Raw genomic sequence first — 16,937 nt, 5'->3', positions numbered from 1 at the left:
ATTGCTGAATTGATCTTCTCTTGGAGTTTCATGAACTCCAAGACCAGGCTCTGCTCCACAGGTAAGTCCCCTGGGGTGTTCGTGGAGGCCAATGCTGTGGCCTCGGGTTTGTCCGTTGCTGCAGGAGAGTGCCCTGCTGGCTGTGATCCTCGTGGTCCTTTTCCCTTAGTCATTTTCCTTACTCGCTTAAACGGACATACAGCAATTCTGGGGATCAAAAAGTACTGATTTTTACCACAATGGTTAAGAAAGGGAGGGTGAATGCATCACTTTGTCTGGGTTCTGGTGCAGAGCTCAGCAGGGCAGACCTACTGGATTGCCGCTATCTTGGATCTCCCAACCAATTTCACTTTTGAGCCTATGCACGTGTCCAAATTTCAAGTTCATCAGAAGAATGGGGGAGTTTGACAAACACCCATAAAATAACTTGCCCTGAAGCAAATGCTGTCCAAATACTAGCCCCATTAACAACCACTATTGATCAACCAGTTAAGAGGCAACAAGTAGAAGACTTAATTGTGTTTCCCTGATTGAGGGTGAAACCCAATCTGAAAGAAATAATTCAGTAAGATTATATATTTTGGTACAAGAGATGAAGTCACAGATTTCACAGGACTGGTGAAAATGTTAAATCCTGTGTTCTAAAACCAGATGTCAACACTAATTACATGGATCATGCTGAGTGGGTCAGAGTCTGGAAATGTTCACTTCATCAGTCAAATAATCAATGTGGGTAATTGAAGATTTTCAGCTTGATCAACAACTCAAAGGAGATAAGCTGCAAATGACTCCATGGGACCCAAACCAATGTCCAGGACATGGTCAAGAAGAAGAAAAATCCTTTTTCTTTATTATCATGTTACTGCTTGGATTAGAAATATTACATCCAATGTTTAAATAAAAACACCTATTGGCTTCAGAGTTATGTACAAAGCACAGTTTACGTCTTTGAGCATAGAATGAAAGTGGTGTATAAAGAACAGTGTTTTCAGCTTTAATAAAAAGTGTACACATGCACTGCTAATGAGTTCAGACCAAATTTCATCCACAGTATACATGCATATTTGACAATGAGTGGATACAGTTTCTCCCTCCAAACCCCCCACAAAGAAAATGTCAACAATGGATTCTTCATCCAAAATTCAACTGCTTCATTGGCTGATAAAAAATCCTAGTTTTAGCATCCACAATACTGCACAGAGAAAACCTCTTCTAATTGGAAAATTGTTGTCCATTCCAGGATATAAGAAATAAACTACTTAGTTCAACAGAGCAGCTGTCTTCCAGAAGGAGATTCAGAAAATTAAAGTATCCTGCAGATAATGTATTGGGCCAACAATGACATTAATAAAGAATGACATTATCCACACAGGATATTGGAGATAAAAGATTCTCCAATGGAGAGATGATCCACGGATCAGAACCAGGGTTAACATTCCTCAAGCAAAAGGCCCACCCTTCTTCCAAGTCTGAAGAAAGTGTTTTGAGAAAATTGTAAAACATACAGATTGCCTGCATTTGTAATCCGAGACTTGGGGTGGTGGGTGTGGAGAGAGTCAGGGAAAGAAATGGATAAGTGGTAAATATGGTAAACATATGGATGTGCAACTGGCGAATTATAGAAAAAAATAGTTTGGGTTAGGGAGGCTATGTTGCATGAGGTTACAATTCTGAAAGGGTTAATACTATTGTTATATGGGCTCCACCCACTGACATCCTTCTACTGATAACCTGTGGATGAAGAAAATGAGTTATCGTCTATCCTTTGGGAGAAGCAGATATATATCTCTATAAACTCCCTAAGGTCTGGTAATAATGCTGACCAAACGTATTTTTCAATTTGCTATCATGCAATAAGACTTCTTGTCATATAAGAACAGTATCTCTTCCGTGGATAATCTATGATGTACATCCTCAAGCATTTATCACTGGATATGCCCAAGACAAAGCAAAGACAAAACAGGATTGGTGGCAATGAACTACCTCAGTCAATCCTTACCCAGTATCACAAGCTGGTAGAGGTGGCAGATACTACAATGTGCCAGACAGCTCATCAGTGAAAATACCACATTGACTTGGAATCATATTAGTATTAATTCACTTACACTGGGTCAGAAATCTGGAATTCTCTCACTAACAGGATTGTAGTTGCACATATACCATCCAGTCTACAGCAGTTAAAGAAAGTGAATCATCAACATTTTTCAAAAGCATTTATAGATTAGACAATAAATCTATTTTACTCCACAACCCAAGCTTGACCTGCTCAGGAATGATGTTCGAACTCTATCCTCTGGAAAAGTACATTTGTAGCCAAAGACAATAAATAAATACCAATTCATTTGGTTTCAGTGTAAATGAAGATCTCTATCACTTACCCCCTTCTGTAGGCCCAAAAGAACTAATATGTTGGATTCTTGAGGGAATTTTATTCAAACATATACAGTATAAACTGGCAATGACATCAGGAATAATGAACAGCACCTTCATGAAAGAATGCCGTTCTTGTCCTTCAAGTCTTAAGTTGATAATTTTTAAAAAATTACTTGGAATTGCCTGAAAAGTATATCATAATTTTTTTTAATTCAATTAAGTCCACTTTCAAATTAGAGAATGTTGCATTTTGAATGAGGGCAACATGTTCCTAGAAAAAATAATTCATCCTTTGATGAGATACATTTTTGAATTCTAGGACTGGGCGTACCTTAGCTTACTTCTTGACTACGACTGATTAATCTTTGTGAATTATTCATGGTAGACCCAGATGTATGGTGATGGACGTTTCGGGAAGTTAACCCCCTCCAATTCTACTTTGCACTCCCCATATTTTCAGCACCAACTATTGATAGCTTTTTCTTAAGCTCTCTTGGCAGAATGCTCTGGAAACATCTAGCTAAACCTTTCCACCTATCTCTTCTCCTTTATGATGTTCTCAAAACAAACCACTTTGATTCTCACCTCTGTGCTTGACGATCTGCATTATTCCAGATCCTCTGACGTGTCAAATTAAAACTCTTGTCTATATTTTCAAATTCCTTCATGTTTTGGTCCTCTCAAGGTTTCTTTTTCTTTTGAGGTTTTCTTTGAGCTCTCTTTTCCTGATCATGATGATGTCATCATTTGGCCTTTGACTTGTACGTTTTCTAAACCCATGCATGTTTTATTTTAGAATGTCAGGGTGAAAGGAGTGCTTACTCCACCAATGTTTTAATGTAATAGAATGAACACCACACAAAAAGGGGGTTGAAGCATATTTGATTTCATTATTTATTCCATGAGTTATTGAACAATACAGGCCTTCAATCACTCATCACTTGCACCTCTCGAACAGTCTGCTTGCATTGAATGTTTTATCGAGGCAGTGGCTGACCAGCTTAGACTTTATTCAAGTCTCTCAGTGTAAACCCTTCTACACACAAATAGAAGGAAATAGGTCACATCCATTTTCTACTTGTTTCAAGGTGACCAAGGCTGGGAACTGGACATTTATAAAAGGCTTGAGCTCACTCTCAGAATTTTCTGTTGCTGCTCTTTCCCCCTGGACTAGAGAAACATTGCATGTGAGACAATCTGTTTTACTGAATTTGCCTCTGACAAGGGTGTGTTTATGAGATCTTATTACTTTGGAACATCTAGCCTTGGGTAGTTAACATGTTTTATTTTGTTAAGTATTTCAATAGAGTTACAGATAAGCACTTTTTTTAAGTCCTTATTTTCTCTGTATTTTAACTGTTGTGGAAAAATGAAGTGCTTCAAGTCTGGGAGTTTGACCAATCGAATAGCATCTGGAACACAAGGCCTTACACTTGGCTTTATAAGTAAATGAAATTTCAGAACATAGGCAGAAAGAAAAAGGAGATGGGAATCACTTTTTAAAATAAAGATTCACAGCAGTACTCTGATGAGAAATGATCTTGGCTCAGAAGACCAAGATGTGACATCCAACTAGGTGGACATAAGACAAGAAAGAAATAATTGGTAGCAGTAGAGTGTAGGCCAGCTAACAGTAACTACACTGTTATAATTTAAAAATATAGGGATTTGTAAGTATTATGGACCAGACGAAGCCTGCTCAAAACATATTAAGAAGATAACCTGAATCTAACTTCTTCTTATTTTTAAAGCCAAGTGTAAGGCCTTGTGTTCCAGATGCTATTCGATTGGTCAAACTCCCAGACTTGAAGCACTTCATTTTTCCACAACAGTTAAAATACAGAGAAAATAAGGACTTAAAAAAAGTGCTTATCTGTAACTCTATTGAAATACTTAACAAAATAAAACATGTTAACTACCCAAGGCTAGATGTTCCAAAATAATAAGATCTCATAAACACACCCTTGTCAGAGGCAAATTCAGTAAAACAGATTGTCTCACATGCAATGTTTCTCTAGTCCAGGGGGAAAGAGCAGCAACAGAAAATTCTGAGAGAGAGCTCAAGCCTTTTGCTTTGCAAGGAGACATGTATAGCAGCTTCCAAATCCTAACAGCTATTGAAATTTAAACCAAAATCCTGGTTCTGTGGGATCTTGACCTCACCCTTTCATGTTGCTTCCATTGTTCTAAGATTTAAAAAACAAAGCAAGCTAGGCTCAGAGCAGACAGCTCAGCTTCAAGATTACAAAACTTGCTTTCAAAATAAACTTGACACAATAAATCCTTCTTAAACATCCATCTCATAACAGTAAGAAAAGTATTGCAATTCTTGTGCATGATTTTAATCTTGATACAGAACTGAGAAAATCAAATTGGCAAAGATAGCCTTGAGGATAAATTCATAGCCCATTCCAGATAGTTTCTTACAATCCACTGTGGGACCAAAACATGAAACAGGTTATTCTGATGTAGAAGCATTTAATCAGATATATTTAGTTAATGACCTCATTGTAATGGATCATCTAGAGAAGAATGATCGTATCATGAATAACTTTATATTCACTTTGAGGGTGTGAAACCTGGGTCTGAAACCAGTATCTTAAACCTAAATACAGCCTATTATGAAATTGTGAAGACAGAATTTTCAAAAGTGGATTTTTCAAAAATAGATTGAAAAGTAGGATGGTAGATGAGCAGTTGTGGAAATGCAAGAAGAGATATCATAATTCTCATTAAAGACTAAATGGTAAAAAAAAGATTCTCCAAGAAGGATGAATTGTCCATGGCAAACTAAAGAAGTTGAAAGAAGTTATTCAAATTTAAAATGAATGAATTTTACAAATAGTGCCATTAGAGGAATATTACAAAGTAAACTTATAAGATCTTGTATGTCATAAATGCTTCAGATGAAAAAATGCAACATTTTCTTTTATCATTTTCTTCTTTTATTTTTCTATTTCTCATTTTGAATGTGCTGTTACTCCAATTCACTCATTCATATCATTACCCTTTCTGGTTATAAAATGTTCCATGACACTATTTCAAAGCAGAGCCATTGTCCTATCCAACTTTTATTTCTCAATCAACATCACAAACAAGCATCATAATCATACAATTCAGAAGAGGCACTTCGGCTCACTGAGTCTGCACTGACAAAAATTGCTCTAAATCTACACCAATCCTAATTTCCAGCAGTTGGTCCACAGTCTTTGATGTTCAAATGCTCATCCAAGTACTTTTTAAAGGTTTTGGAATTTCCTGCCGCAATTATCCTTCCAGGCAGTGCATTCTAGATTCTCACCACACTAAGTGAAAAAGCTTTTCCTCAACTCTCCTCCAAATCCCCCTGAAAATTATTTCTCTTACTATTTACCTTTCAACCAGGGAATACCTATTTTCTACTCACCCTGTTCAGGCCCCTCATAATCGTATACTCTTGAGTCAGGTACCCTTCTCAGCTTTCTTTGCTCTACAGAAAAAAAAGAGCTTATCCATCCTCACTTCATACTAAAATACTCCATCCCAGGCAGCATCTGGATGAATCTCCTCTGCACCCTCTCCAGTGCAATCATATATTTTCTATAATGCAATGACCAGAATGGTACCCTAGCTGTAGCCTAATCAAACTCCTGTACAACTCCAACATAACCTCCCTGCGTTTATAATTTATACCACAACTGAAAAAGGCAAGTGTCCCATATGCCTTCTAAACTATTAACCCTGTCCTGTCCCTTCGGCAATCTATGGATGAGTTATTATCACATTGCTGTCAATCTGATCTTGCAATGCATAAAGTGGCTGCACTATTTCTCAGATTGAAACACTGACATTTCAAAAGTACTTTATTGGTTGTAAAATGCATCTGGTGCTTTTGGAAAGTGCTATCTTAGTGGATTCCTTTAGTTTTTTTAATTTCCTAAACATAATTGATTAATGAATGTACTATAGTTTGTTGTGGTCCAACTTATTTCATCATCAGATTGGAGTTCCAGCAACAGGATAAAATTTGCGGTAAATACTACCACTAGCTAGTGCTTCCAATTAAACTTGTTGGATTATAACCTGGTATTGTGTGATTTTTAACTTTGTACCGCTGGGTGGAGCATCACTCGGAAATGAGCAAAATCGGAGAGATGCTTTTAAACTTTGACCAAACTCCGAAACATCACTTATTTTACAAATCACCTAATCTTAGGTTTGTATACAAATGACCACAATATCGATCAGTAGTGTAGGGATCCTGTCACATAAAGTACTGTTTATTCCTAATAAGATCCGTAAATTACTTACATAACTCAAGTGTTGCGCTAGCTAAGTGAAATAACAGTGTTGTGGAATATCAATCACAATGCTCCATACACTAAAGTATCATACTGTGGCTTTCTGTTCTGCTTCAGCCACGGTGGCTACTTAGCTTTAATAATAGCTTTCACCAAGTATTATACGTACAATTGTGTACGCAAATGGATAACGGTAGGCATTTTTAATAGCAGCACCCTATTTCCTACTTGGGGATGACATATTTGAAAACAATTTTTCTGCTGTCGCACACCAAAAAATAAATCAAACAGCACCTGGTTGCAGCTAAGATTAGAGTCAATGCAAATAGAAGGTTGGTAACAACCACCTCGTCTTAGGATGTGGCACAGGGGAGAGCAGAGAACGCCCATAGGTTCAGTGGAGTACTAGTTTGAAACTTGATGCAGAGAGAGAAAATTATTCAAGTGGGGAAGAGTACATCTAGAAGCCATAAATATTTTGGTTACAATGAACGTCAACAGGGGAATCTAAAGCCTTTTTCATTCAACAGTGTGGAGAATGCAGCACTTGCTACAACAGTGTAATATAGTTTGAATATGTAAGGGGTAGCCAGATAAGGACGAGGAAGAAGCAAAGAATGGTTCAGACAAAAACGTAAAAACAAAGAATGCTCGAGATCTGAAACACCAACAGAAAATGCTGAAAAAACTCAGCAGGTCTGGTAGCATATGTAGAGGGAGAGGAGCAGTTAACGATTCCAGTCTAACTATTGCCAGAGCTGCAGAGTTTCTTCAGCACTTTCGGTTGGTGTTTCGGATGGTTAGGACGGTAGACTGAAATGAAGAAAACTGGGGAACAGCTCGATTGGAACACATGCATCGGCATGGACTCATTAGACCACATGGCTTTGTTCTGTGCTGCACCTCTAAGATTTGAAGCATTCACCAATTGCATCTTAAAGAAAACAGTACACTAATTTTCTACATTCCAACAGTAACAAACAACACCTTAGATATATTTCATTGGCTATAACTGGCTTCCAGTAAATCAGAGATCGTGTAAGACTCTTTGAAAAGATAATTTTTTTCACATACACATATTCCCTTCTGCTTGAGCTGACGTGTCCACACACACCGCCCGGAAATGTCTCCCTAGTAACCGTGACGTTTTGCAGCACACGGCGCTACCACCCCGGAAGTAATTACAATGGAGACGCGCGGTTCTATCTATACAGCGCGCGAGGCCCCCACTAGGTTTTCTTTTTCCGGTTCACTCATCGCTCCGATCAGGCACGATGGCGACAGCAGCAGCAGCAGCAGCGACTCCTTCTCAAACTCAGTCAGCGGCTCCGGCCCTGCCGCTCCAGCGAGGCATTGTCAAACTGGTGGGTGAGATGCTGTCACCATTACGGTGGGAGGCAGGAAAAGAAAATTGGATTACATGATGCGTTGACACAGGATGGGGGTGACTGACAAAGGGTGTGCAAAAAGTGTGGGGGGGTTGGCGGGGTTGGAATAAACACACAGCAGTTTGAGCTTCGAAGCTCCCCGAAAGCGGTTTAACTTGTGCATAAAGCGAAATTCTCCGGCAAACTCCTTAGCATTCAAAACCGGAAAGTTAGGGCTTTGAATCAGCGAGCGATGGAGTTTTGACAAGGAGAGTTCATGGTTTGGGTGGGTGACGTCGCAAGAGAAACCGTGGGAGTTACTGTGTTCTCCCGGGTCCGGAGCAGCTTCACGTGAGATCATTCGAGGGAATTTGAAATAACTGAAGTACATGGGCGAACGGAGAGAAAATTCGTGTCTCTACCTAATATATTTGAGCATATTCTGGGATTAAATCTGTTTTATAATCTTGTCAGGAAGGATATCGAGTAACTGGTTGAGCCACGTAAACTGGGGAGAAAATGAGTGAGCGCAACATATGATGAGTGGCTCTTTGCATCAATCAGATGGAGGGACTTAAGATTTTTTTAAAAAAACTTCAGTTTATTGACGGAACTTCGCAGAAAGCAACTCGTTGCTTTTAAACCTTGCAATAGAATTCAGTCTTTAATCGCTACTTTTCAACAGTTTATTCTTTTGGATCACGATTTCTGTACTTATGAGTTAAAGACAGCATAGAACAGTTTCACTTTCAAGCGTTGACCTTGAATTAAGTGTACAGAATGATTTTTAATGCAGAGACTTTTATGAACTTGTCCTTGATAATGCATTTTTTTTCGCGAGGGGCTATATTAACAGAACTAAAGTGTTCCAGGTGAATGCATGATATTATTGATTATCAGCACCATGTGAGAAGATGCACGGAAGTTGGCTGCGGCATTAGATTTGTTCATGTTATTACTATCATTTTGGAAAGCAATTTCCTGTTGAAAAAGGTTTAATTTATCTGGTTGATCTGACTTTCTCTCCTGCAGTTTTCTTATCCCCAAGGTTTTGTCTTTTGCGAGGATATGATGTTTCAGATGCTAATAAATGCATTGCTAATTACCCATTCTTATGCCTTTGACATCAGTGCAGGTGGGTAATGCAACCAACTCAATTGCTGTCTTGCCCAACATTTCTGCTTTGATTCACTAGATAATTAATAGAGAATCTTGACTAGATTGTGTTTGCTTATCTTGGGCCTGTGATGCAAATTTTAAGTAAAATTGACTTGTAACATATAGTACTTCCAACTGTTGCCCTGACTCGATCACTACAGACTAGTGATTGAACCTGGTGCATTATATGGCTTGGAACATCAGTGGATCATAATGTAGAATTTTGTACCATTTTAAACATAAATTGGCAACTGTTCATGCAGTGTGGTTAAGAAAGATAACTCATGATTATTCTTGGAAATCATGATTCTGCTGATAATATTGAACATATGCTCTCTGTGGGGATCCTGTTAAACTTTGGCGTGCAAAATTGTGTACTTTATATTTTTGCCAAAAGAAATGGAGGATAAACATAAATTTAGGGATGTCTAATTTAAAAAAAAATCAGTGATTGCTTAGTAACATATGTAGTGTCTGTTAAACACAATTGGTGGAATGTCAAACATTTTTGTTTACCAATTTGCATAGTCTCCAATGTAAGTTACCTGGACTTGTAATCGTTAACTCTCCCAATTTGTGGACTAATATTAGAATCATAGAGATGTACAACATGGAAACATACCGTTTGGTCCAACTCGTCCAGATATTCTAACCTAATCTAGTCCCACTTGCCAGCATTTGGCCCATATCCCTCTAAACCTTTCCTATTCATAAACTCATCCAGGTGCCTTTTAACTGCTGCAGTTGTACCAGTCTCCACCACTTCCTCTGGCAGCTCATTCCATTCATGCACCACCTTCTGCGTGAAAAAGTTGCTCCTTAGGTCCCTTTTATATCTTTCCCTTCACACCCTAAACCTATGCCCTTCAGTTCTGGATTCCCCCACCACAGGGAAAGACTTCATCTGTTTACCTTATCCATGCACCTCATGATTTTATGAACCTCTATAACGTCACCCTTCAGTCTCCGCTCCAGGGAAAACAGCCCCAACCTACTCAACCTCTCTCTATAGCTCAAATCCTCCAACCCTGACAACATTCTTTTAAATCTCTTCTGAACCCTTTCAAGTTTCACAACATCTTTGAGAGGAAGGGGACCAGAATTGCACGTGATATTCTAACAGTGACCTAACCAATGTCCTGTACACCCGCAACATGACCTCCCAACTCCTGTACTCAATACTCTGACCAATAAAGGAAAGCAAACCAAATGCTGCCTTCACTATCCTATCTACCTGCCACTCTACTTTCAAGGAGCTATGAGCCTGCATTCCAAGGTCTCTTTGTTCAGCAACACTCCCCAGGACCTTACCATTAAGTGTATAAGTCCTGCTAAGATTTGCTTTCCAAAATGTAGCACCTCACATTTATTTAAATTAAACTCCATCTGCCACTCAGCTCATTGGCCCATCTGATCGCAATCCTGTTGTACTCTGAGGTAACCTTTGCCGTCCATTACTCCAATTTCAGTGTCTTGTTATAAACCAAGAGTAATTTTATGGAAGAATGCTCTTAGCTTAATTTCAGTAATGATCTATAGTGTGTCTTGCCCCAGCTATTTATTGAGCACAGTGACAGGCAAGTGTGGGTATTGGCAGATTTGGTGTTATTACTTGAAGAAACTGAGAATCGTCCTGAACAGGATTCATCAGTAGTCCGTTCCAATACATGGATATTGGAATGAGCATGTTTGTGTAATTGATTTCAGAAGTTGTAGGTTTAAAACAGATTTTCTCAATTGAATACTACACTAAATTATCCATTGCAAAGTTTTTAAATTCATGTGCAGAAAAGTTGATGTGATATAGTAACGAAAACGTTAGCTCTGTTGGCTGGATGGCTAGTTTGCAATACAGTAGTACTAACAATGTGTATTCAATTCCTGTACTGGCTGAGGTTACCATAAAGTTTTTTTTCTTCTGCTTGGTGTCTTACGTTTGTGGGCAGCATGGTGACTCAGTGGTTAGCATTGCTGCCGAACAGCACCAGGGACCCGGGTTCGGTTCCTGCCTTTGGGCACTGGCTGTGTAGAGTTTGCCTATTCTCCACATGTCTGCGTGGGATTCCTCTGGGTGTTCTGGTTTCCTTCAGGATTCCTGAAGAAGGCCTTATGCCCAAAAACGTCGATTCTCCTGCTCCTCGGATGCTGCCTGGCCTGCTGTGTTTTTCCAGCACCACATTTTTCAACTCTGGTACTCCAGCATCTGCAGTCCTCACTTTCTCCTAGTGCTCTGGTTTGCTCCCACAATGCAAAGATGTGCAGGTTAGGTGAATTGGCCATGCAAAATTGCCCATAGTGTTTGGTGCCTTAGTCAAGGGTAGATACAGGGTAGGGGAATAAGTGTGGGTGGGTTGCTCTTCAGAGGGTTGGTGAGGACTTGTTGGACTGAAGGGCCAGTTTCCATGTTGGAGGGAATCTAACCTAATCTAATCTTTTCTTGTCTGAGGTGTGATGACCCTCCGGTTAAACCACCACTAGTGTTTCTCTAATGAGAGGCCATGCTATGTACTGGTAAGACTATGGCAACTTTACCCCTTAGGTATGAAAATATGAAAAAAAAAAGTTTTTCTTCTTGGGCTATTCCAAAGCGAGTTTGTGTTCATTGTAATACAGAAATCTGGACTTGACAGGGCCCCACAGAACAAACTTGAATAGGAACTGGTGGATTTCAATAAGCAATTGGTTGAAGGTATAATACAGCATTGAAACTGGCCCTTTGGCCCAACTCGTTCATGCTGACAAGGTTTCAGAAACTGAACTAGTCCCACTTGCCTGTGTTTGGCCCATAGCCCTCTAAACCCTTCCTGTTGTCTGCCCATTTGCAGTGGATACTGTCACTATCCATGTACCTGTCCTAATGTCTTTTAAATGTTACGATTGTACCTGCCTCTATCACATCTGGCAACTCGTTCCATATATGCACCACATTCTGTGGGGAAAATGTTGCCCATGAGGTCCCTTTTAAATCTTTTCCCCTCTCTTAAACTTATGCCCTCTAGTTTTGGACCCCCTTACCCTGGAGAAAAGACTTTGGCTATTTACTTTATCTGTGCCGTTCATAATTTTATAAACCTCTCTAAGGTCACCCCTTAGCTTCCTACGCTAAAAGAAAAATGTCCCAGCCTATCCAGTCTCTCCTTATAACTCCATCCTTCCAGTCTCAGAAACATCCGTCTAAATCATTCTTGCACTCTTTCCGGTTTAATAACATCCCAATGTTGTGTGCAGCGTGTCACCTGAAAGATAGTATTTAACATGTTGCTGAGATTATTTTCTAGTTTGTGTATTATAGGTTCTGATGGAGGACTTGAAATTGCTCCATCCTTACATGGACCCTTGGGTCTTGCAAGCACTTCAGGTTTATTGGATGTGAAGAGTTATGTTGTGAAGCAGGAATGAAGGTGTGAAGAGAATCTTTAGTATTTTGGCGAGCTGGGGAGAATGGGACAATTAATACACAGATAGCAACAGGTATTAATTTAATGAATTATTAAGGAATTAAGTGAGCGTGTAGACATAGATTAGGTTAGATTCCTTACAGTATGGAAACAGGCCCTTCAGCCCAACAAGTCCTCACTGACCCTTCGAAGAGAAACCCACCCAGACCCATTCCCTAACCCTTTATTTACCCCTGACTAATGCACCAATCGCTATGGGCGATTTAGCATGGCCAGTTCACCTGACTTGCACATCTTTGGATTGTGGGAGGAAATCGGAGCACCCGGAGGAAACCCACGCAGGCACGTGGAGAATGTGCAAACTCCACACAGACAGTCTGAGGTGGGAATCAAACCTGGGTCCCTGGTGCTGTGAGGCAGCAGTGCTGACCACTGAGCCACCCCTTGTAAAGCATCCTGTAAAACATACAAATGTATTATGTATGTGAATTGCTTCTTGTATTGAATACTGAAATGGTGGAGTTGATATGAAAATTAACTAGTATGCCATCTCTACAACACTGCTTGTGCCCAATTTTATCTGTACTGTTATCAAAAATTATTGTACAGTGTTTTCAACTAGATGAGCATGTAGGTTCCAGAAAACTGGATAAAATTAATTGCACACTGGACATTTCCTTATTATTCTGTCACCCAGCTGAGTAAAACCCCAGATAGCAATGTTTCTTAGAACTTTGATTTGAAATTTTCCTTTCCCAAAGCACTATTTTGATTTAGAGCAAATGTCTGGGAAAGCTCTTAAAAAGGTAAAAATGGACCAGTGGTGAGGCATAGGTGTTTATGTAAAGTAGATTGCAAATCTATGCAAAGTATTCCTTAAAGTGTGCAGATGTGGAATAAAAATAACTTGCGTTAAGTTTGTTCATCTGTTTGCCACCTGCCACCATAAAGAACTATTTTCACTTCTGCTCAAATCTCATGTTCATTGGAGCTGAGGTTTCAGGCTTTGCCACCAGTAGACTTGATTCCTCCACCCCACACAGTCCAATTTGACCAAGATCTAATGGGAATGTTCCACTCCATATTAGGTGATCATCTATTGCTCACCAAATTGAAATTCATTGCCTCCTCATTCCCTAGTGTATTGAAGTTTAACAGCCATGTTCACATTATAAAATTCGATGGGATCTGACCCTTCTGTAATTCAGAAACTGGCTGTGTTGAAGCTCTTATCCTCTCTTCTGTATGACATTTTATTCGGCAGCTTGATTCTTTTTTCTATCTTTTCTCACCACAGTTCTTTTCCTTCATCGTTCCTCCAACCTTGACTACTTGTTATTATCTCTCTATCTTAATCTGTTTACGTAGTTTTTTTATTACTGTAACTTTGTTTAGACCCTCGTCATGCGACTTTGATATCTTACTCATGTTATTCCAGCCATCAAGCATCACTTTATCTTTGATTATTTGTAATTAATGGTTTTGTAGTAATTCCTTCACTTGTTATTCAACTGGTGACACTTTATTCACACCATTTGACTCTCTTGACTACCGGCAAAGATTTGTTATTCAGCCTATCGACACTGTACTCACATTATTTGTATTTATCTGTTGACACTATTTTAATTACCTGGAATTATCTTGCCATTATCTTTCTGTGCCAGTGTGCTTCCCTCCACTTCACCTGACAAAGGAGCAGCGCTCTGAAAGCTTGTGATTTCAAATAAACCTGTTGAACTATAACCTGGTATACTGTGACTTGTTCTTTTGCTTCATCTTTACTGTCAGAGCTATTTTTATCTAAATGAACCTAGTGAAGTATCTTGGGATATTTTAATATGGTAAAAGTACATGAATAGGAAAGGTTTGGAGGGATTTGGGCCAGGAGCAGGCAAGTGGGACTAGTTTAATTTGGGATTATGGTTGGTGTGGACTGGTTGGACTGAAGACTCTGTTTCTGTGCTTTATGACTCTATGGCTGTGTGACTCTACTGTAGAAATGCAGGTTGTTAAACATTTAGAATCATGGCACTTAATGCTGGAATTCACATCCTGAATTTTTCTATCTTGCCATTCCTCGCTTTTTTAACGTTTAAGTAAGTAGCTTTTTTCATGACTCCTTTGCTCAATTGATTGAACTCAACATTAGGTACTCCTACCATGTCCTCACCAGTTCTCTCAGGTGCTCCCTTTTGAGTTGAATTAGGATCACATCAAATGCAGTAGCTTTAACATATCCTAAAATGTAGGTGCAAAAGTATTGTGCCATTATGAGGGTGTGGAGTGGGGTGGGTGGGTGTGTAGGAGCAGGTTTGGGGAGGGGAGAACAGCATGATTGAAGGAAGGCGGAATTGGCCTGTGAAATGGGGATGGCATATGGGAGTGGGTGGTTGACAGATGGTATAGGGACGATATGAGAATTTTGGAAGGAATATAATGTATAGGGCATGGAACTTTAAAGCATTACTGTTGCCTTAAAGACGCTAAGTTGCAAATGTTTTGCAGGTCTCTGCTGGTCCATGTAAATCCTTACTTCAAGCACTTTGTAGACAAACAAAGAAATTCTGTGAAACAATGTCAGTTAGGAAGAGGCATGCATTTGTCATGTTGTATTCTGCAAATACATTTATTATGTAAAAGATTGACATCTTGTTTCCCACTTAACCATCTGGTTTCAGAACAAATTAACATACTAATAGAGAATTGTTGCTTAAAGGTGCAAGTTGGAAACTAAGAAAATTTCTTTTCAGATGGATGATGATCATCCAAGTTATTTTTGAAGGATGGTTAAAAGCAAATGTAAATTATCTGGGTCAAATAAATCACTAAAGTTCTCCTGAGCCCACAGCTTCTGGCCAGTGGAAATATAGTTGCAGGTTATGACCTAACAAAGAAAAGAACAAGTTATTGACTTTGCATTGTCATTTGCTAACAAATCAGTAAGAGAGTACTTTTGTGAGATGGTTGCCTGTCATTGGATAGCAGTTAAGATTTGGATTTACGAGAAAGATGATCTGTTAGATATTAGAAGGAATAGTCAGACTTTGATAATTTTGAAAGATTAATATATCATGAATTTTAACAGATCCACAAAAGATTGCAGAAATTCAGTTTGGTGATTTCCTAATTCAGTGCTTGCATTTAAATTGCTGCATTGTGCTAAGCTGTTATATATCGATAATTTCCTGATCTTAACTGATAATCTATTCCCGGGGGGGAAAGACCATTTTAGATCATACATCTGGTAAAGTAATCATTCCCAGCAGCCTTGATGGCACAAGTGGGGCAATCTGTGGTGTCGCACAGAATGAAGACTCTCTGCAGCTTTTAGCGTTCATTTAGATGTATGACAGAAGAGTTGCAGAGACACAAAGGGAGTTATTTTTTCCAGTTAATAAACACTTGGATTCAACTTTGAGCATGCACGGTTCACAAGTGCTTCAGATATGACTCAATTGTGCAATTAACTACTCAAAATGGATCAGCAGGATGTTCAGATGAGGCTGAAGTCACATTAAGTGCACTGTTAGGTTGTGATTGCACTTTGGTACCCAATTGGTTAAAATATTGTTTTGATTCACTGAGGCAAAGATTGGTATAAACGAATTCTGAAAATTCCTTTTTTCAGCTTTAGATTGGTGATACAATGAACTCATTGAAAGAATGGTAATCCAGATAAAATAGCTGGAGTATGCCACTTTTATAGTAGAACTGACGTAAACTCAATGAAATACTCTTTTGAACAAGGTACAGGTGACTTTGAACATGGGAAATAACAAAGCGATTGATTTAAGAAAGTCAGTGAATCTGCAATTTACCTGATTAGGTATTACTATATCCCTTAGCAAAACTTGACGTTCCTGATCAGAATGGTAGAGGCTTTTTGCTGACATCAAGTGGTAGGAATCAGGGGAAAAAAAAACAAATTGTCTTGAAGTTACAGGGATCTGCTGCTCTTGTCACAGGCTAAAAATGTGATTGAAAGTTTTTGAGTAAAAATGCTGATAAAGGTTACATATAGGTTGAATGTATATGGTTAATTGAAGAAATTAGTGAAAAATGTCATGTAACAATATGGAAAACTGCCATTTCAGTTTGACATGGGAATTTAGTAATAACTGGACTTAAAGGTGGTTCAATGCCACAAACATTCTAATTTTATAGAATTTTAAAAATTTCTTCATTGGTTATGAACATTGCTTGCTAGGCTAGCATTTATCATCCAGAAGTCAGTTTGATGGGTCTGAAGTCACATTTTTTGACCAGATTAGGTAAGATTGCGTTGTCTAAGATAATTCTTCTCTAAGATCATGAACTTTGATGACAATCAATGGTGGGTTCTATATTTACAATTAAGACTA

At 38.9% G+C, this 16,937-nt stretch overlaps 1 protein-coding gene across 2 annotated transcripts in view; it reads left to right on the top strand.

The window, feature by feature from the left end:
- Nucleotides 1–7,877: 7,877 nt before the first annotated feature.
- snd1 (staphylococcal nuclease and tudor domain containing 1) overlaps nt 7,878–16,937 on the top strand; it is an 854,179-nt gene continuing 845,119 nt past the window's right edge. The window contains exon 1 of one of the 2 annotated variants that reach the window (XM_043713956.1): nt 7,878–8,017. In XM_043713956.1, the coding sequence (XP_043569891.1) occupies nt 7,928–8,017 (90 nt within the window). In that variant the 5' untranslated portion in view covers nt 7,878–7,927. The remainder of the gene's footprint in view (nt 8,018–16,937) is intronic. The other variant, XM_043713955.1, reaches the window with a different exon arrangement.

Source organism: Chiloscyllium plagiosum, chromosome 23 (assembly GCF_004010195.1).
Source record: "Chiloscyllium plagiosum isolate BGI_BamShark_2017 chromosome 23, ASM401019v2, whole genome shotgun sequence".
Taxonomy (NCBI): Eukaryota; Metazoa; Chordata; class Chondrichthyes; order Orectolobiformes; family Hemiscylliidae; genus Chiloscyllium; species Chiloscyllium plagiosum.
Note: the sequence above shows the minus strand (reverse complement) of the source record. Positions and strands in the feature narration are given on the sequence as shown.